The sequence below is a fragment of the Lissotriton helveticus genome, chromosome 3_1, assembly GCF_964261635.1.
Source record: "Lissotriton helveticus chromosome 3_1, aLisHel1.1, whole genome shotgun sequence".
Classification (NCBI taxonomy): Eukaryota; Metazoa; Chordata; class Amphibia; order Caudata; family Salamandridae; genus Lissotriton; species Lissotriton helveticus.
This window is the reverse complement of record NC_136061.1, coordinates 162,671,069-162,693,442: the sequence shown is the minus strand read 5'-3', so window position 1 is coordinate 162,693,442 and position 22,374 is coordinate 162,671,069. Positions and strand designations below refer to the sequence as shown.

General features: G+C 50.6%; 1 protein-coding gene across 1 annotated transcript in view; it reads left to right on the top strand.

Annotated features, from left to right (window-relative positions):
* The window catches only part of ASL (argininosuccinate lyase), a 193,822-nt gene that overhangs the window by 57,442 nt on the left and 114,006 nt on the right, over positions 1 to 22,374 (top strand). Inside the window, exon 3 of the mRNA XM_078679465.1 lies at positions 9,415 to 9,609. Coding sequence (XP_078535591.1) covers positions 9,415 to 9,609 — 195 coding nt within the window. The remainder of the gene's footprint in view (positions 1 to 9,414; positions 9,610 to 22,374) is intronic.

The window sequence follows — 22,374 nt, the reverse complement described above, 5'->3', positions numbered from 1 at the left end:
CCCTACTTATAGACGCGGCAAAATTAGGAAAAAACTCGCTTTTTCTGTGCTTCATAGACTATAGCTCAGCCTTTGACCACGTGGACCGGGGCAAATTATGGCAAAAGCTTGAAAAATGGAGGATACCCCACCCCCTCTTGAGGCAACTCATCTTACTTCATACCAACACGTGGCTCAAGATCAAGCTGGGAGACGGGACGCACCTTTCAACGCGGCTAGGGGACATTACGCTGACCAACCTCCTCTATGCCGATGATCTTGTCCTAATAAGCCGCACTCCAACAGGCCTCCAACATCTTTTGAACACTACTAGTTCATTCTCGAATCGTAACGGCCTAACCATCAATTTGCAACAAACAAGAATCATGGCTGTGAACTACAAGAAGGCCAGGAAGAACAATTGGCTCCTGGACGGACACAAATTGGGCCAAGTGACGTGCTACAAGTACCTGGGTGTCCTATTGGTTAGCAGAGGGTCGTTTAAACCTCAATTAGAATCGCTACACCGAAAAGGAACCATGACCTTCCTTGCGATGAAACCCTTGAAGAAGCTTCTGCCTGACCACACGCTCGACCCTTTTTTGAAGGTACTGAGAGCTCGTCTCCAACCAACTCTCACATATGGGAGTGAACCAACTTTTGGAAAAGACGCTCTGACAAAAGACAAAGTAATCGCCAGAACCTATAGGTCAATCTTTCAGCTTCCTAGTTATTTCTCAGCAGCACAAATCCGTCTGGAGTTTGGGGTACAAAAGCAAACAGTGGAAAGAAGGGGCAGCTTCATAAAATGCTGGCACAAGATCAGAAACGCAGAGCCGGGCACCCTAAATTCCCACCTCTGGACTGAACTGCAAAGACGCGAACGATCAAGCGCTAGAGAGTACCTGACGGAATCTCTACAAAATCTGGAGCTGACTGGCCTTTGGAACAGCCCAGTTGAACACAAACACTTTAAAAAGCTGGTAACAAAAGTAACTAAAATAACATCATTGCTGGAAGACAAAGAAACTCTTGCAAAAAGGGCACACAGATGGATATCTTAAACAACTATAAAACTTTAAAGCCTCAAGAGTATTTAGATCAAGGATTTAAACTGAAGATTAAAGAAAAATTCCTAAAGCTTCGGTTAGGCATTCTTTCAATTCTCCCTCATCTGGCTCCATGGAAGAGGACTCAGGACGACCAAATTTGTCGACTCTGCAAAACAGGCCCTGAAGATCTAGTCCACACAATATGTATTTGTCCCAGTTTAACGGACCTAAGGAGAACACTATTACGTGCAATATGGAATTAGAAGGGAATTAGATCTTGCCGACAGGCAGTCAAACTGTGCTTCAATCCACAAGAGACCCAATTAAACTGCAGAATTACAAAATACCTTGACGCAGTAGCAAAAAGAATTAATGAAGCAAAAAAAGATGTAAATGTGCAATAGCCAGTCACTGCCCTGAGCAACTCTGAGCTCACGATCCAAACAAAGTACATTAACTGACTCATCGATAATACGAACTACGCAAATAATTTTAAATGTTTGATAACCAATTTGTATGCATTTTAAATTGTGAGTTTTAATTAACTGTGCAATAAAAAATTTACATTTACATTTACATCTCACACACATGTGATCCCAGCCTTGAGCCGTGACTGCTGAGGTGTTGGCTGTGGGCCAAGCCCTATGCCCAAGCCCCCATGCCTTGTGTGAGGTTTGGCCGTGGCCATGTCCTGCACCCACCCCTCTTGCACATGAGCCATGCGCAGCGAGTGGTTGGGCACATGAACTGGGTGTCATTTTATGTAAGGCAGACCTACTGAGTTTGTCAAGGGATCAGAGCTCCAATATATAAATAGTGGAACTATTGGCTAATGAAATATATTTAGTATTAATTCACTGCAATGTTTAAAAAGAATTATTGACAAAAAAAGAAACTTTTAATTTAAAAAAGCATCATATCTTTGAGTTTTTTTAACGCCTTAACTGCGGCCGTTATTTCTGCGCAGTGCGGGTGTTCTAAAAGGTGGGTGGGCCATCGTCGGCCGACGGCAGAACTAGCAAGGCCGACGGCAGCACGCAACGGGTTAAAAATATTTTTCAAGCTCCACAATGCAGCTATAAAACCTACCACAAGGTGGCCCTGCTCTCCAGCTAAACAGCACAGAGCTCTAGCTACAAGCATTAAACTAAATACAATAAGCTCTTCTATGGTCATGGATTTAATGAGCTAGGAGACTTACTGTTTTTTTTCTAATGCTTTAGGGTGGCTGGCGTACTCCCTGCAGAACCTCACAGGATTAAAAACATGTTTTGTGGTGCCCCTTAGCTTCTAGCTTACTGTTCCTTTGCAGGAACAGTAAATTATAAATGAGCGGCTCTGGCCGCTCATTTATTATTAACTTTCTTTACAATTTTTTTTTCTCTAGGGGTTGTTGGGGAGCCCCGTGACCCACAAAGCACCACCAGCTCCCTGCAAGCGGCTCCTTTTATCGGGGCTTCTCAGGAGTCAGCACTTTTGTTATATATTAAGGGGTGCCCCGGTGGCCACCCTGGCACCATTATTTTTGTTGGGGGCCACCAGGGGAGGCCCTGGGCTCTTGCAGCCATGTCAGCGTTCTGCTGCTGTAGGAGCCAGGCATCTTTTCAATTTTAAGTGGAGTTTATCTGTGCCCTCCTGGGGCACCCCACAGCAGGTCTCTTGTTGGGGCTGCAGGGGCGAGGCTCAGGGCCCCTGCAGCTCCACCCTGCAGGAGCAGCTTTCTTTTGCTCCCCGGGTAGGAGCAATTCACTCTTTTTCTCTGCCTGAGAACGGGCAGGGTAACGTTTTGTGCTCCCACCTGATGGGAGCTGGTTTGTGTTCCTACCAGGCCTGCCTGTGCTCTCAGGCAGGGAACTAGATGGTGCCCCGGAGGTTAAGGACCCCAAGACACAGTGCTTTGGGGGGGATGGAGTCTCTGGGACCATTGAATGGCTCTGAGAGGGAGGCCACATGCCCCCCCCTCCCCATTTGCCAAGTTATGTCCCCGGATGATGGGTGCCTGAGCCTTAGGAGGCTTGGGGAGGTGTGCATGCCAGCATCTCCTTTAATAAGATATGGCTCCCGGGAGATGGGGTCCAGAGAGCCACACCTATACTTTTTATGTGACCCGAGGGGATGGGGTTTTTCCCCCTTTATTCAATTGTCAGGCTGAGGGATGGGGTCCACAATGCCTTTGTGATGTTCGAGGAGGGGGACCACCCACTCCAGACCCCCAAATAATAAATGCACCACCTCCAAGGACATGGCCCACCCCGGGGGATGTTTTAAAAAAAAAAAATCTTTTATCGCATGGGAACCTACACTTTCTTTTTTTTTAAATTGTACCGCAGATTCTCAGAACCTCTATAAATTTGTAGTAACATTTTTTTTACAAAGTCTTTCACCCCAGACCCCATCTCCAGACCCTAGGGCGTCAAAATATCCCTACCCTCTATCCTCTTAAGGTGTTTTTTTCAAAATAGTTTTTTTACCTTTTTCCTAGGACTCGAGTCCTTTTTCCTAGGACTCGAGTCCTATGATCGCTGCCACCACATTGTTGTCAATGTGGTAGCAGGCAATCAGATCTCATCATGAGATGTGTCGGCCCACTGATCCTCCCTGGAGTCAAATACACACTTATTTGGAACCTTAATTGCTCAAAAACTACTAACGGATTTCCATCAAATCACAAAAAGCACTCTTTCTGGCCGACGATCTAGCTTTCTGCCAATTTTTGTGTAGATCCATTCAGCTGTTTGGGCTGTAACTATGTCTAAACTACCAATGGATATATGAATGGGAAAAACATGTTTTGAGACCCCCACCCTTTTCCTCTGCCCCCGTTTGACGAATCGCCCCAAAAAATTTCCATGCACAAAGTAGCAATAAAAAGTACTTTTTGGGAAAGTTGCATGAAGATTTGTCAAACCGCTCCAAAGTTATTAGGAACTCAAAAAGACATTTCCTTTGGAAACATGATCCTAAGTAAAACATACCACTGGGTGATATACACAAAGATAGATAGATAGATAGATAGATAGATAGATAGATAGATAGATAGATAGATAGATAGATAGATAGATAGATAGAGGGCAGAAACAAAAGCTAGAGAACCAGAAATATTGTTTGTACTGTGCAGAGTAGTAGAGAGTGCATTTTAGTTACAACACACAGCATCGTCCAGTTCCTTTGCAAATACTTTTTGGTGTACAATTTTATTTGGGTATTACTAATCAAACATTGAGACGAGGGGCCACTGCAAAGGTCTCCTGTGTACTTCCTTATAATGACCTTGTTCTTGAGAGCTGAGTCCTGTGTGCAAGTCTTTGTAGTGTCTGCTGCCTTTCCTCAATGGGTCTGCTGCCTTTCCTCAATGGGTTTGCATCTCATCGCAGAGTTCAGCTGCCTGTCATAAAATGTATACTTGTATAGCGCACTACTCACCCGCAAGGGTCTCAAGGCGCTTGTACGAATACCACTGTGCAACCCATCCTGGCTTTCCCTGTGAGGTGTCCACTCCTGGGCACCCCCAAGGTGGAGGGCAGGCATCCTTAGCATTGTGGGGGCCGTTGTGGAGATTAAGCAAGCTATTGCCCAGAGTTGCAGAGTGGGACTCCATGATAGGAATAGGCACCGAGGCGAGAATTATCAGGTCCGTGGAATTTTTGAGCCCAAGACCCGCCGAGGCGGGGAATTGAACCCTGGTCCCGGGCTAGACCTCTGCATCAGGGTCTGCCGCTCTAACCATTGAGCCACACTTCTCCACTTCATGTCATGATGGTCTTTGAGTAGTCCTGCACGTGTGGTGTTTGCTAGTGGAGAAGTACCAATCCCTGACCTTTCCCCATAAGGTTCCACCCCGCAGGCCAGGATGAGAGCTAGAATTCAGCGTTGGTGGAGTATGGAGTTCAGTTTGCAAGGCTGAGTAGGAGTCTGGGACTGTTTGATGGGTATCAGAAGGTGATGGGCAAGCTGAATGCACTGGTATTGGGACAGGGCTAGTCTTTCCAGGAGATAAGGACCTGAAGTATATTTTGGAGGTGGAGTGGGGGAACTGGGAGTAGAATCGACGAACCCCTGGCTGTTGAAAGTATTGTGGATTGCAGAGTCAACATCATCTATACAATGATATGACGAACACATGCAGCTTTCTTTTTTTATAAATAGTATTCAAATACTGTTTTTTTAACCTAAAATAGGCTCCTCTTATCACCCTTGTCATTTAAGAAAATAAATAACACCATTTCTCACAAATTTTGGTCCCATGGAGCTCCCTCAAGCTGATTTATTTCACATGTCTTCTTGCTTATCAATTTTGGCCAAAGCTGTGGGCCCAAATTAATGCAATTTTTCATACCAATATCCCTTTTTGATATTAAAATATATTTGTAGGCAGTTTATTAGAAGAATGGAACATATCACAATGCCCTACAAAATTATTGATTATTGAATGTTGCTTTTCAATAAATAACTAAAAATTGGAAAAACTAGTCCCCTTATTTTTAGGGCGAGGCCTCCGCCCACGTAAGTGGGAGGAGTTTCGAGATCCTAATGTTAAAGAAGAGAAAAAAAAAGTATCTCCTAGGGCTTTGGCGAGACAAATTCCACACATTCCTTAGTGTGTTCTGTCATCTGGCCAGTGATTCGTCTTCGTTGTGGTGTCGTTTTAATAGCCTTGAAGTGATAGGGTAAATGTAGTTTTCATCCGCCATGTTGGGCATTTTTCGTTCGTGTGCGCGCAAAGAAGTACATTAATTATAATTAGGAGCTGTCAGGGTGCCTCCGTAAGTGAATCCAGATGGCCGGGCGCGTTCACCATTCAGCAGCGCTCAGCGCGCAGCTGCTGCATGCCAGGCCGGGAAAGGGCTTCATTAGTTCAAGAACAAGAGTCTGACGTTCTGTCATGGGCTGTTCTTTTAATCTCAGTTTCATTTTTTTTCTGGAATGGTCCGTGGCCGGTGTGAATGGAATTGTTCTTTCGAGTTTATTATGTGTTTCTTTGCAGCAGCTTTTGTTTTCGGAGCTGAGGTAATGAATAGCAAGCTGGCAGGCAGCGCCTTTTAGAACTGTTTGCTTTCTGTTTGAGACTCCTGACAATGTTTTACAAAATCTTTTTTCTAAAAGCAAGCATCTATCGGAAGTGGGAGATAGGAACCTTTTGACTGGTTTCATATAGTTCAGAGATTCACTTTCATTCCTCTTTAAATATCACTCTTTAGGTGTTCAAGGTTTGTGTATTTTTTTTTTACATATCTTAAGACAATCCAAAAGTATTTTTTCAAGATGAAATGCCAAAGCAGCACAATGCAGAGCAATGACATACTACAAGTGGCATACTATAATATTTTTTTAATAAGGGGCATGACGTTGAAAGCCTAATAGCATTCTCAAAGTTTATGTGTAGTGTTCATAAAAGCAGCAAATCTGGGATAAGCTGGGGGGAACTGTCTTTCGCTCTAAAGGCTGTCTGTCAACAGGTTTCCGCTTTCAGAAGTCTAACTGGAATTCTTCAGGACTGTTTATATGGAGTAGTTGCACTATTCTAGCAGACAGTAAAGCATCTGATTACAGTGGTCTTGGGGGCAGAAAACATGACCGCCTTGCTCCTGTCACACTCACATACGTGTATATGACAATTGTGAGAGTGCAGTTTGAGAGTTGAGAGTGCAGATTGAGAGTTGAGAGTGCAGATTGAGAGTGCAGTTTGAGAGTGCAGATTGAGAGTGCAGTTTGAGAGTGCAGTTTGAGAGTGCAGTTTGAGAGTGCAGTTTGAGAGTGCAGTTTGAGAGTGCAGTATGAGAGTGCAGTATGAGAGTGCAGATTGAGAGTGGTGTTTGAGAGTGCAGAGTGGAGATTGAGAGTTGAGAGTGCAGTTTGAGAGTGCAGAGTGGCGGTGCAGAGTGCAGAGTGGCGGTGCAGAGTGGCGGTGCGGCGGTGCAGAGTGGCGGTGCAGAGTGGCGGTGCAGAGTGGCGGTGCAGAGTGCAGAGTGGCGGTGCAGAGTGGCGGTGCAGAGTGCAGAGTGGCGGTGCAGAGTGGCGGTGCAGAGTGCAGAGTGGCGGTGCAGAGTGCAAAGTGGCGGTGCAGAGTGCAGAGTGGCGGTGCAGAGTGGCGGTGCAGAGTGGCGGTGCGGCGGTGCAGAGTGGCGGTGCAGAGTGCAGAGTGGCGGTGCAGAGTGGCGGTGCGGCGGTGCAGAGTGGCGGTGCAGAGTGCAGAGTGGCGGTGCAGAGTGGCGGTGCAGAGTGGCGGTGCAGAGTGCAGAGTGGCGGTGCAGAGTGGCGGTGCAAAGTGGCGGTGCAGAGTGGCGGTGCAGAGTGGCGGTGCAGAGTGGCGGTGCAGAGTGGCGGTGCAGAGTGGCGGTGCAGAGTGGCGGTGCGGCGGTGCAGAGTGGCGGTGCAGAGTGCAGAGTGGCGGTGCAGAGTGGCAGTGCAGAGTGGCGGTGCAGAGTGGCAGTGCAGAGTGGCGGTGCAGAGTGCAGAGTGGCGGTGCAGAGTGCAGAGTGGCGGTGCAGAGTGGCGGTGCAGAGTGGCGGTGCAGAGTGACAGTGAGTGCAGAGTGACAGTGAGGGCAGAGTGACAGTGAGGGCAGAGTGACTGTAGAGTGACAGTGAGTGCAGAGTGACAGTGAGTGCAGAGTTACAGTGAGTGCAGAGTGACAGTGAGTGCAGAGTGACAGCAGAGTGACAGTGAGTGCAGAGTGACAGTGAGTGCAGAGTGACAGTGAGTGCAGAGTGACAGCAGAGTGACAGTGACAGCAGAGTGACAGTGAGTGCAGAGTGACAGTGAGTGCAGAGTGACAGTGAGTGCAGAGTGACTGCAGAGACAGTGTGTCAGGGTGCACATTGTGTGAGTGTGCAGAATGAGTGTGCAGGGTAAACAGTGTGTGACTATGCAGGGTGACATTGGGAGTGTGCGGGTGAGCAGTGTGTGAATGTGTAGGGGCAGTGTGTGAGTGTGCAGAAAACACCACACACACATACACCACACACACATAACGCACACACAAACCACACACCTCAGTCTCTCAACACCACACACTTGTCACCACTCAACACAACACACTCACCACCACACTCACTCCCCAGGCTCACCCCCACAGACTCACCACCACACACTCACCAGCACACAGAAAACAACACACACAACAACACACCCCCAGCCGTCAATGAATGCTTTCACCATGCACAAACACCAACAACCATCATCCATCTGTGCACGCTTTTACCAAGCACACACCCACCAGCCGTCAGTGCACCCTTCCACCAGGCACACACACCTCCAGCCGGCAGTGCACTTTTCCACCAAGCAATCGCAGTATGGTACACTTTACTTTTAAACATATTCATATAAAGCACAGCATGCCACCATTGGTAAAATTACAATTCAACCAAGATACTTCCACTACACACCACATGCACACACTCCATAACACATGGCAAAAAGACATTGGCATTTACAATGCCATTAGCTCAAACTCAAATAAATCCGAGCCCGATTGCATTTCTAATGCTTGTTCAGGCATGGTGTTATGGTGTCTGTTATAATGACAGACTGGATAGAGCATATTTTCACCCCTGAGATTTCACCATACGCAAAGGTACTCTCTGGTCACTGGTTGCTAGTTACTTAAACTCATCTGCGGCCACTGCTTTAGGGCCTCACCATTTTCTAGAAGAAGTTCCTAAGCCTTTTTGAATGTTTTCCTCTATACATATCTAGTTTTTGTATTCTAGTTTCTTAAAGAATTATCTACTTTTATGTTGTATGTCATATTTATACCTCTGTATACTTATTGCTGATAAATCAACCATGCCTTTTGTATTTTCCTTATCTTTCTGTTGTCTTTTCCTTCTCCTTTCTCTCTGCTATTCTTATTACCCCATTATTGTCAAATAGTAATCATTTATATAATGTATTACCTATTATTTTCTTGTTATGAGATGACTTATTTATTGTTTCTTAATCTATAATAAAACTTGTTAAACTTAAAAAACAGGTTTGTGCTTTGTCCCTTTATGTCGGTTTGTCCGTTTTTCTCTTCCATCGTCGCTCTGCTTCGTTTATTTTTCGGAAACGTCTGACAGAGAGTACCAGGCCCAAAGAGAGTGTTAGTGCCCCCCCCCCAACCACCCCCCGCTGGAAAAATTGAAGTTCCCTTTATTTGAGCCCGCTGATTTCTTTCATGACTGTGCATAAGACCATATTTCACTTTTCATATAGCATCAGTTATAACAATAGGGTTTGCACAGTCATAGAATTCATTTAGTTTCACTCCGTATTGTTTTATTTTTTAACTTTTATTAAAGTAGATGGCTAATCATCTGAAAAAAGTATTCCAACAGAAAATTCAAAAGTTTTATTGAGGAGACAGTAGCATTATTATAACAATGTTTTTCTTCCTGTTTAGGGGAATAAATTATGGGGTGGGAGATTTGTTGGTGGTATCGACCCAATCATGGAGATGTTCAACTCCTCGATTTCCTATGATAAGCGCATGTGGGAAGCCGATATCCAAGGAAGCCAAGCTTATGTGAAAGCACTGGAAAAGGCAGGCCTTGTGACCAAGGCTGAGATGGAACAAATCATTACTGGACTTGATCAGGTATGTGTTTTCTTCCTGTTTCCTACTGTTGTTGTCAAAAGGTTTGTATTTGTATTTGTATGTGGCATTTATAGAGCGCGAACGGTCGCTCCGAAAGGAGCATCCTGGCGCTGATACAGTGTACAAAACAAATGTTAAAGCCTAGATAGCAGCCATTACAAAACTGTCTGACAGACTGTAAATCCAAGTTTTTAGTTGTTTCCTAAAGGCATTCTCCTGAGTCAGAAGTCTGAGATTTTTAGGCATCGCATTCCATGCCTTGGAGGCCAGTACAGTAAGTGTCTTACCTCCCGTGGTTTTATAATTGAATCTTGGGATGTTAATTAGGTTGCCGCCCGCCGACCTCAGGCATCTTGAAGGGTTATAACTCCCGAACCGTTTCGCAAGATACTTTGGACCTGTCTTGTTTAAGGCTCTGAAAGAGGTCAGTAAGATTATAAAGAAGATTCTCTTGTGTAGCGGCAGCCAGTGCAAGATCTTAAGTGCACTGGTAGCCGAAGATCTTCTGGGTAGTTTGAGCACCAATCTTGCAGCTGCGTGTTGGACACTTTGAAGTTTTTTCAGCGTAGATTTTTTGACCCCAGCCAACAGGCCATTGCAGTAATCCAAACGCGATAATATCAGTGCTACTGCCACTGTTTTTCTGGAATCAGTTGGCAGGAACTCAAAAAACTTTTTTAGAGATTTAATAATGCTGAAACAGCTTCCTGCAGTGTTCCTTACGTGCTGGTCGAAGGAGAGGGCGGAGTCAAACAGGACCCCTAGGTTTCTTGCGGTTTCCACTGATTGTGGTGGAGCAGGTAAGTCATCAGGCTACCAGTCCTTGGGACAGAATTGAACATCTTTTCCCAGTGGTAGAATCTCCGTTTTACTGGTGTTACATTTTAAGTGGTTGATGTTCATCCATTGAAAGACCTCCATCGGGCAACTCTTAAAATTTTGTTCCATGTTTGTGGAATTTATATCCATAGAGACCACTAACTGGGTATCATCAGCGTATGATGTAACAAGTATCCCATGTGACTCTATAAGTGTGATAAGGGGGATCATATAAATGTTAAATAATAACGGGCTTAAGATGGAGCCCTGTGGGACCCCAGATGGAACTGTTTTTTCTTTGGATAAAAAAGAGCCTAAAGATGCAGTTTGAGATCTGTCGGTCAAGAAGGATGTTAACCACGCCAGGGCAACTTCTGTTATACCTATACTTATCAGCCTGTCAAACAGGATATCATGCGAGATGGTGTCGAACGCTGCCGTGAGGTCCAATAAAATCAAGACAGCGTTTTTGCCCTCATCGTGCAGGAGTTTGATAGAATCAGTAAGCTCGATAAGAGCAGTTTCGGTTGAGTGTTTAGGCCGGAAACCTGACTGTTGAGGATGTAAAATGTTGTGAGTGTCAACAAAAGTTTTCAATTCTTGGTAAACTATCTGCTCTGTAATTTTCCCCAAAATAGGGAGAAGGGATATGAGTCGAAGATTAGATAGGTCAGTGGTAGGTTTGTTATATTTCTTCATTAAAGGCTTGTTGGACAGGCCACATGAAGGGCTCGCTCCCTCCCCGCAGGACAGGGCCCGGGCCACCGTCAGCACCATTGCCCGGCCCAGCCGCCATCTTGGACACGGCACCACGCGGCCGCGCGGCCTCAGCCCGACCCCAACCCTGGGCCTGGCCAGGCCCCGACATCCCGGCACCACCCTCCACCCAGGAGGTGAACGGCCCACTTGGCAGGTCAATGGGAGTACGAAGTGTCGATGGCTCTCCCCCGCCAGGTGCCGAGCACCCCCAGCCTCCTCGGGCGCTGGCTCCACCCCCCTGCTGGGTGTCTGGACTCCCTCATCCCAGACCTCCCGACCTCCAAGAGCGAGGGTCCGGACATCAAAGGGCGCCAGACCTATAACTGAGGCAGCCCCAGGACAGGAAGGCAGTTGTATCCTGGAGTCGAGAGACACCGCGACGAACTCATCCTTGACGGACTGCTGGCGCTGCCACAGCCCTGCCTTGTGAACTATTGTCCGGCCTGCTGGCGCTGCCGCGGCCCTCTGCAACCTTCATCCTCGTGGGACCTGCTGGCGCTGCCGCGGCCCTCTGCAACCTTCATCCTCGTTGGGACCTGCTGGCGCTGCCGCGGCCCGTAGTAACTTTCATCCTCGTGGGACCTGCTGGCGCTGCCGCGGCCCGTTGCAACCTGCATTCTCGTGGGACCCGCTGGCGCTGCCGCGGCCCGTTGTAACCTTCATCCTCGTTGGGACCTGCTGGCGCTGCCGCGGCCCGTTACCACCTACGACCTCTTCGGGACCGGCCGGCGCTGCCGCGGTCTGACCCATCCGAACACCGAGCTCGAGGATTGTGAGCTATCACCGTTACACCTCCGTACCCGTGGGTACCAAGACTGTCCCGCTACCCCCTTCCCTTACTAGAGACTAGAGTTGAGAGGATCATCGTGTCCTGATCGCCTTGTATCGTACCACTCTACTACCAGAAGTGCCTATAAAAGGTGTTACCCTGATCTTTGTGTGGTGTCCATCTGTGGGGGGGAAGTTACCTGTCTGTGCGATCACTGTGCTCGGCCGACCCTCCAGGTCCCCGTCTAACATTGGTGGCTAGCGGCGCGATCCGAACCAACGCGTACCGTACAGACAGTAACTCACCCCACGACTAAAACCACAATGACGACCAAAGAGAGCGGATCGGCGGAGAAGTTCCAGATGGAAAAGCTGGAGGAATACAACCACCGAGAGCTCAAACAATTTTGCATGGACTTAGGCATTGCTACCACCGGGCTAAGCACAAAAGAAGACTTCAAAAACGCCCTAGAAGCCTGGACAGAGACAAATACCGCCACCCCCCGGGACCCCGCAGCCCCGGAAGTCAACACCACCCGGACGGAGGAACGGAGAACAGGCCCCTCCCGTGAAGAGATCCAAGAACGGGAAAAAAATAGATTACACGAGTTAGACTTGGCACGACTCAGATTAGACGGAGAATTGAAACTGGCGGAACAAAAAATTAACTTAGAACACTTACGGCTCAGAGAAGAGCGAGAGGAAAAACAGAGACAGAGAGATCTCGAAGAAAAAAGACTGGCATACGAGCACGAGTGCAAACTAGCAGAGATAGAAATACGCAAACTGAACAAAAACCTAGGGGTGCCCGAGCAACCGCACTCCCCGGGTCCTACCGAGCAGAAGGTCCACATCCCCAAGGATGTGGTCCGAGAATATCACCGGAACGACGACATACAGCAGTGGTTCAAGGCCTATGAGATTGCCATGACCGCCCACCGGGTCGCTCGAAGGTGACTGGGGAGCCGGTCTATGGGGGAGATTCATCAACGAGGGTCGTGATGCCCTGCTGCAGCTTCCGGACCATCAAATGACGTCCTATGACCATATGAAGGCCGCCCTCCTCAGTCGATATGGGCTTACACCCGAAATGTACCGCCAGAGGTTCCGCAACTGCACCCGGATCCCAGGTACAACGTGGGTGGAATACGTGAACTATTTCAGCCGAGCCTTCGAGGGGTGGATCAAGGGTAACAACGTAACCACTTACGAACAACTCTTCAATCTCATTGTGTGGGAGCACCTCTCCAACAACTGCTTCGTCGAGCTCAGGCAGCACCTCCTCGACAGTAAACTGACTGAACCCCGGCAGCTCGCCACCGAGGCTGACCGGTGGGAGAGCACCCGAGTGGCCCGGAGTGGGCCGAATGAGCAGAACAGAACCAGCCAAGGTCATCATCGTCCCCGAGGAGGAGGAGGAGGCCCGGGCCGGGGCAGAGACGCCGTCCCGGCCGCACCCACTAACGCCACCCCGGCCCCAGCAGGCCGGGGAAACCCCCCGATGCGCCCGGGGTTCCGAGCTAACGTGACGTGTCATCGATGCCAGCGAGTCGGCCACTACGCCAGTGACCCGACCTGCCCGAAGAACCAGGCCCCCGGGCCCCGCCAGATGGCGGCCGCCGCCCTGGGAGAAGAACAAGTCTCCGAAGACACGGAGACCTATGAGTCGGAGCAGTTCGAGTGGGAACCCGCCGCCATGACCCTGGCATGCCTAGGAGGAAGAGACATGGTCCCGCGGACTCCCCTGCCCGCCAACACTCGGAAGTACAGCCAATGGGTGAGCATCAATGGGCGCAAGGCCGAGGCCCTGCGTGACACCGGGGCCAGTGTGACGGCCGTCCGCTGTCACCTGGTGACCCCAGAACAAATCCTACCAAACGTACTTTGCCCCGTCCGATCGGCAGATAACTCGGAGAGCCTGTGTCGGATGGCCTGCGTCCCCTTCGAATGGGGAGGAGTGTCCGGCATGCTGAAAGTAACTGTCCGTGACGATGCCCCCGTAGACTGCCTCCTGGGGAACGATCTCGAGAGCTCCCCGTGGGCCGCTGTGGAAAGAAGAGAGCATCTGGGGATGTTGGGTCTCCCGGACTGGGCGTGCGTAACCACCCGGTCCATGGCCACCCACACCATCCCTAGACCAGAAGAACCAGAATGGGCAGCACCTCCGCCCTCGATCACTCCGGAAGAAGACTTCCTCCAGACCGACCACCCGGACCCCACCCCAGAGGGGTCCACACAGCCCCCCGAGCTTCCCGACCTGGCTCAGTGGCGTCAAGAAGGGGGGCCCACCCAGGAACAATTCCGGCAGGAGCAAAAGACCTGCCCCTCCCTCGAGGGATTGCGACAGCAAGCGCTCGCCCAGAGCCAAGGAGACACCACCGGGGCCCACTGGGTTTATTGGGACAATGATCTCTTGTACAGCGAACAGAAAATCGCAGAACTGGGGGCCGGGCGAGTGCTGGTGGTGCCCCTCCACTTCAGAGACTTCCTGTTGAACCTAGCCCATGATGTCCCCCTGGCCGGGCACCTGGGCCAAGACAAGACCTACCACCGCCTGGTGACTCACTTTTTTGGCCCAAAATGAGAAATGACGTATCCAACCATTGCCGGTCCTGCCCGACCTGCCAGGCCAGTGGGAAGAGCGGCCGCAAACTCAAGGCACCCCTACAACCATTCCCCGTGGTGACCACCCCGTTCGAAAGGGTGGGAATAGACATCGTGGGGCCCCTGGACCCCCGAACAGCACAGGGGCATCGCTTCATCCTGGTCCTGGTGGACCACGCCACCCGCTATCCTGAGGCGGTCCCCCTTCGTACTATAACAGCCCCAGTAGTGGGTCGAGCCTTGATGGGGATCTTCTCTCGAGTGGGCTTCCCCCGGGAAGTCGTCAGCGACAGGGGTACGAACTTTATTTCAAAGTATATGAAATCCCTCTGGCAGCAGTGCGGAGTCACTTACCGCTTCACCACCCCCTATCACCCCCAGGGGAACGGACTAGTCGAGCGGTTCAACCGCACCCTCAAGGGGATGATCAGGGGGCTGGAAGAACCCCTACGCCGCCAGTGGGACGTGCTACTACCGTGCCTCCTCTTCGCCTACCGAGAAGTCCCCCAGAAGTCCCTCGGCTTCAGCCCCTTCGAACTCCTGTACGGACACCCCGTTCGCGGGCCTCTCAGCCTAGTGAAGGAGGAATGGGAGATGGCCCCCCTAAAGACCCCCCCGGACGTCTACAAATACCTCCTGACCCTCCGCAATCAGACCCGGAAATTCAGGGAAATCGCTAAAGCCAATCTGGAGGCCAGTCAAGAGGACATGAAGAAGTGGTACGACCAACATGCCTCCTCCATCGAGTTTGAACCGGGTCAGCAGGTATGGGTGATGTCCCCCAGCGAACCGTGTGCCTTGCAAGACAAATGGACGGGGCCCTTCAAGGTGATCGAGCGCAGGAGTCCCGTCACCTATCTCATCGACCTGGAGTCCCCCAGGAACCCCCTCCGGGTCCTCCACGCCAACAGGCTCAAACCCCACTTCATGCGCTCAGAACTCAGCCTGCTGATGGCGACCGACAGTGGTACGGAAGGAGACTCCGAGCCCCTCCCTGACCTACTGAGGACTCGGGAAAGGGATGGCTCGGTGGACGGGGTCCGACTCTCCGAGGCCCTGACTCCAGAGCAGCGTCAAGATTGCCGGGCCCTCCTGCTGCCGTTCGCAAACCTGTTCTCCCTCGCACCCGGAGTCACCTCCTGGTGCCTGCACGACGTGGACACGGGGGACAGCCCTCCTGTCCGACACCGGGCGTACCGAGTACCGGATCGGGTACGTACATGCATCCAAGAAGAAGTCTCCAAGATGCTCGCCCTCGGGGTCATCGAGCCTTCGGACAGTCCCTGGGCCAGCCCGGTCGTCCTGGTCCCCAAGGCCGCGGCACCGGGCACCACACCAGAGCTCCGATTCTGCATCGACTATCGGGGGCTGAACGCGGTCACCCGAACCGACGCTCACCCTATCCCCCGCGCAGATGAACTAGTCGACCGCATGGGGGCGGCCCGCTACCTAAGCATCTTTGACCTGACAGCGGGCTACTGGCAGATCGGCCTCACCCCCAGGGCCCAAGAACGTTCCGCTTTCTCCACCCCGGACGGACACTACCACTTCAGAGTGATGCCCTTCGGCATGAAGAACGCTCCAGCCACCTTTCAAAGACTGGTGAACCAGGTATTGGCGGGCCTCGAAGAATTCAGCGCCGCCTACCTGGACGACATCGCGGTATACAGCCGCCACTGGGCAGACCACCTCCACCACCTCCGAGAGGTCCTGCAGGCCCTCCAACAGGCCGGCCTCACCATAAAGGCCAGCAAGTGCCAAATCGGCCAGGGGTCCGTAACCTACCTCGGACACCAAGTGGGGAGCGGTCTGGTGGCCCCCCTCCAACTCAAGGTAGCTGCCATCCGGTCCTGGCAACCCCCCGAGACACAAACAGAGGTCCGAGCCTTCCTGGGGCTCACCGGATACTACCGGCGGTTTGTGAGGGACTATGGCAGCATTGTGGGGCCCCTCACGGAACTCACGTCCAAGAACAGCCCAAAGAGAGTCAACTGGACGCCCGACTGTCAAGCAGCCTTCGAGACGCTGAAGGCCGCCATGTGCACCGCTCCTGTACTCCAGGCCCCCGACTACAGCCGCGAGTTCATCGTGCAGACCGATGCCTCCGACCATGGTATTGGGGCCGTCCTCTCCCAACTGAACACCGAAGGGGTGGACCAACCAGTGGCCTTCATCAGCAGGCGCCTACTGCCCCGAGAACAGCGCTGGAGCACCATTGAGCGAGAGGCCTTCGCTGTGGTATGGGCCCTCAAGAAGCTCCGGCCGTACCTCTTCGGAACCCATTTCCGGGTACAGACGGACCATCGGCCCCTGCAATGGCTCATGCAGATGCGGGGGGAGAACCCCAAACTATTGCGATGGTCCATCTCCCTGCAGGGGATGGACTTCACTGTGGAGCATCGCCCTGGCCAAGACCACGCCAACGCGGATGGCCTGTCCCGCTTTTTCCGCCTCGACGAGGAAAGTCCCCAAGAAGATGGGTGACTCTCCCCGCCTTCAGCTGGGGGGGACGCATGTTGGACAGGCCACATGAAGGGCTCGCTCCCTCCCCGCAGGACAGGGCCCGGGCCACCGTCAGCACCATTGCCCGGCCCAGCCGCCATCTTGGACACGGCACCACGCGGCCGCGCGGCCTCAGCCCGACCCCAACCCTGGGCCTGGCCAGGCCCCGACATCCCGGCACCACCCTCCACCCAGGAGGTGAACGGCCCACTTGGCAGGTCAATGGGAGTACGAAGTGTCGATGGCTCTCCCCCGCCAGGTGCCGAGCACCCCCAGCCTCCTCGGGCGCTGGCTCCACCCCCCTGCTGGGTGTCTGGACTCCCTCATCCCAGACCTCCCGACCTCCAAGAGCGAGGGTCCGGACATCAAAGGGCGCCAGACCTATAACTGAGGCAGCCCCAGGACAGGAAGGCAGTTGTATCCTGGAGTCGAGAGACACCGCGACGAACAAATCCTTGACGGACTGCTGGCGCTGCCACAGCCCTGCCTTGTGAACTATTGTCCGGCCTGCTGGCGCTGCCGCGGCCCTCTGCAACCTTCATCCTCGTGGGACCTGCTGGCGCTGCCGCGGCCCTCTGCAACCTTCATCCTCGTTGGGACCTGCTGGCGCTGCCGCGGCCCGTAGTAACTTTCATCCTCGTGGGACCTGCTGGCGCTGCCGCGGCCCGTTGCAACCTGCATTCTCGTGGGACCCGCTGGCGCTGCCGCGGCCCGTTGTAACCTTCATCCTCGTTGGGACCTGCTGGCGCTGCCGCGGCCCGTTACCACCTACGACCTCTTCGGGACCGGCCGGCGCTGCCGCGGTCTGACCCATCCGAACACCGAGCTCGAGGATTGTGAGCTATCACCGTTACACCTCCGTACCCGTGGGTACCAAGACTGTCCCGCTACCCCCTTCCCTTACTAGAGACTAGAGTTGAGAGGATCATCGTGTCCTGATCGCCTTGTATCGTACCACTCTACTACCAGAAGTGCCTATAAAAGGTGTTACCCTGATCTTTGTGTGGTGTCCATCTGTGGGGGGGAAGTTACCTGTCTGTGCGATCACTGTGCTCGGCCGACCCTCCAGGTCCCCGTCTAACAAGGCTTTACAATTTCCTTTTTCCAGTCGGGAGGAACCACTCCAGAGCTGAGTGAGGCATTGACTATCATATTAATAGTAGGATTAATTACATCAATTATCTGATGGAGTATTTGGGGGGGGCAAGAGTCAGAGGGAGCTCCTGATTTACAAGCCAGGATGACCTCACGGGTTTGCAAAAGGGAAGCCGGTTGGAAGACATTCAGGGTGTGAAGTTTGTGTTCCCTCAACCTTAAAAGGTTATCATCATGGGGGTTAACGTTATGGATCATCACAGATTACTGTTTAAGAATAACAACTCATCCTCTTCTTCACATCCGTTGAATGTTGACATTGTGGCCATGCTTCTTCTAAAGTTTCTGATGTTGTAAAAGTTGTGGCATTCCATTATCAAGCAGTAATCTTCTTTAGGAAGTAGTTCCCTTGAATCATTGGCACGTGTTATCTGCATGCCATTTCTTTTTGAATATCCTTGATTAAATAATTAAATAGGACAGGACTGGTACCAAAAATAATCTGTGTTTTACTCCCTCAACCATTGGAAATGTTGTTTTACATTGCCTTGATGACCTGTATGAGATCTGCGTGGTTGGGTTACTCTAAAACATGCAAACTAGTTGTCCACCATCGTCCTGTGTGTATTGTTCACAGCAGTGGCGGTTTGAGGAACATCTGTGTGTAGGCGAGGGATTGGTATGCCTGATATTCACTCAGCCCACCCCCACATGTGCTGTGTGTAAAACTTAGTGAGGTTATTGGTCCTCAGGATGAATTTGTAGTGTCTGCCCAGGTCCGATTTATAGGTAGGTCGGTGAGTCGCTCAGTATTTGTGAGGTCTACATCGAAGGGAATTTGTAAGGAAATAAGGAGCAATGCTCTGTTCTATATACAGAACAGAATACCATAGGAGTAGTGTCCTATGACGCTATACTTACATTTTTAAGGGTCACTCAGTTATTCTTTTCCAGAAGGGAGCTCTTCAGTTCATTGAATGTATTCCCCACCCCAATGCGATTATTACTTGCTGTAGTGCTTTATCCATTCCGAGGTGCACCTTACAGCAGATTTAGAGAACTTCCTAATAAGGTGGTTGTGAATACAGGGTGATATTGGATGGGACAAAGTATTGCCATTCTTATGTGGAGGGGCAGTTGAGGGTTGTTCTTCTGTGGGTCTTGCAGTAAACACTTTATCAGGTACTGTGGCTGGAAGGAGTGTTGTGGAGATTCGTTAGTGGTAGGGATGCATGTTTAAGCAGGGGCATCCGCAGAGGGTGCGCAGGCAATAGGACCCTCTTTGAGGTGAAGCTTTAGAGGGTAAGTTGGAGGATGATCCCGCCTGATTAAGGGCTATAGTGCAATCATCAGGGCAGGCATGCATCAGCTGCTTGACCAAGACAGATACTGTCTCAACCCTGGCCAGAGTCAAGAGACCTTGAGCAAATGGCCAAGAAAGGCTTTATATGATGTAGGGTAATGTGAATAATGACATGGCAGTGTGTGAGTTACATACTGTTGCTAGCTGTGGTGATACTGGTATATCAGTGCTTGCTTTACATACTGGCACATTATCACAGTATAGATACTTCTGTTGCTGAAGCCAGAGCCTCTAGGATCAGCAGCCTGAGGATAATAAACAACCTGCACCGGTCCTCACATTCTGTACAACAGTTCTGACATCTGAGACTACTGGCCAAGCTCCTCTCCCTCTGCACAGTGAGCTGACTCTTGGGAGAATGCAGCCCCCCCCTGTCTTGTTTCAGCATCAGTGATACCCCTGACAATGTGGTACAATGAGCAGATGTCTGGCACATTCCAACAGAGTCCTTGGCAAGCTGGTAGGGTGAGCATACTACCATTAGCAACATTCTGGAAAATGGTGGCATAATCCTAAACTATAATTGTTAGCACCCTGGGACTGTATTGTGGAATATGCGAGCAACAGTCGTGTGCATTTTCCTACTGTACACTGGAATATTATGGCATCCTTGTAGCATATATTGGCATAAGTTCTCATGTCACCTTTTCTAGCAGAGAAAACCTGATTTGCCGTTTGCTAACAAATTAACAGTGTTAAACATCGTGAATTATCCTGGCATAATGTTTATAACTGATCTTATTTATTCAGCCATATGAATTGTAATTTTCATTTTTCAGTGTGGTCCGGTTTCTCATGTGACGCAAATACATGTGCTGCCTGTGCACCAAATGTTTTTCTTCCTTAGCAAACCTTTCTCACAAGCATATGTATGAATTTCTTATTAGGAGAATTAGTGCCCCTTGACAGTGAGATCAAATCTGCAGTATTGGAGTAGTCTATTACATCCCCTGCAAAGTGTGGGTAATTATATGGAGTGTTGCCAATAAATATGGAAAAAGCGCCAGATGGCTCCGATTGACGTCACGACCACCCCATCAAAGTCACCCTTTGTAGCCCCTAGACCACATCTTCTCCGCAGCCTTGATAACGTTACCTTAACTGTCTGGGGCAGTATGGAATCAAACCAGTGATATTGCTTTAATTACTGCAGCAGATGCAGTAGCTCCAGAGTGATGGATATAACTGGTCCACAGCACCACTTTTTGGGCTGGCTAACATTACTCAACTCAGTTTCTTTGTCCCCAGTGGTAGAATTCCTACCTGGATCATAGTTTTGTCACAGGTTCAGTAGGATACAGGTGATTTGCCTGTGATGGTGGCCCGCGCGCACTATGAGTTGACTTGCAATCCTCCAGTTGTACCTGCTGCCCTGGCCTGACAGAAGGGGGTGATGGGAGGATGCTCGGGGAACCGGTGGAATCCAAAAGTGGAAGTGTACCTTGTGGCAGGTGCCCCACATCACTTGATGACACCGCACCTTCCAGTAATGTCTGCTTTTTGAGTGGAACAAAGGCACTTTGTGTGCCGGGAATCTGTCCAATCTAATTCACTGTCTCTGTAGCAGCAAGCCATGCAAGTGTTGGGGAAAATCTCACAGCACCAGCTGGAGTCTGAAAGGGATTCTCAGCAAAAGAAAAACTATAAGCTATTGAATCCCAGCGTCAACCAGCCAGGGGTCCACCCCAAAGGTCAGTGGAGAAAGAAGACTGGACTCACATGTATACTCCAATGTGCACACGTTTCTAGTAGTAGCTGCACAGTCATTCGTACAGTAAACACTGGCAGGAACCGAGCTGAGATCACCAGAAAAAGAGAGTGGTCTTCTGATAGTAACAAACAAGCCTTGGGAATATAAAAGTATTTGTGTGGAAGCAAAGAACTACTTATTAATATTGGTGCAAGGTAGAAGGCCAGGAAACAGTTGCAATGTCATGCCAGATATAAAAATCTACGTAGGTTTGACTGCCCTCCTCCCAATTGTGCTACTGTCAGAGAAAATCAACAGAAAGTATCTAGTTATCTAACACACTTTAATAGCATTTCAGTGTTGTGTGTGCCTCTGAAGGTTCAAGCGTAGGCAGCTGTATAAATAAACAACATGATTAGAGTTGCATGGAGGGCAAGCACTTTGTGGTGGCACACAGCTTCAGCCCAATCAAAACGTGTACTTCTGGCTCCCAACATATGGGCGGGTCCAAAGCCCCTCTCTAGTGATGTTCAGATAATTGTCTGGTGACAGCTGTGCAATCAAGCCAGATCATAAAACGTTAACTGTTTCCGGCTGTGCAAGCTCATCTTGACTTTACACAACTCAGGAGCCAAAATGCAATGCAGAGCTATGTCGGAGACAGACACATCCTGAGGCCAGTGTTAACCTGAGCAAAAAAAACAATGCTCCAGCAGGTTACAATTACCTCCTCGTTAGTCTTCCTCGCCACATGACTTACATAGTGAGCTTCAGCTCCACACCAGAACCCTCCAAAGCAAAAAGTTAGCCTCCCATGCCTCGCAACCCCTCCCAAGATGGCCGACCCATTACCACCTGACCTCTATAAGAGGCGGGCCGGCCCAACCCATCAGCCTGTTTTTTTTGTTCTTCGCGTCATTGCTCTCCAGATGCGTCTTCAGGTAAGTGGCTCCTGCTGTAGCAGGAGCATTGGTCCTTGGTTGGTGGTCCGGCGCTAGCGGACTCTGGGGCTTTTGGACCTCTCCCCTTTCTTCCCCCGGTCTCTTTTGGGGCTGGTTAGGCTCTGCCTTAGCGGGCCAAGGGTCAAAAGGGGGGGGCGGGCGGTGTGGTCTGGGGCTCTGTTATTCTGCTCCCATTTGCCCCGCGCCTCGCACTGTCTCCGTTT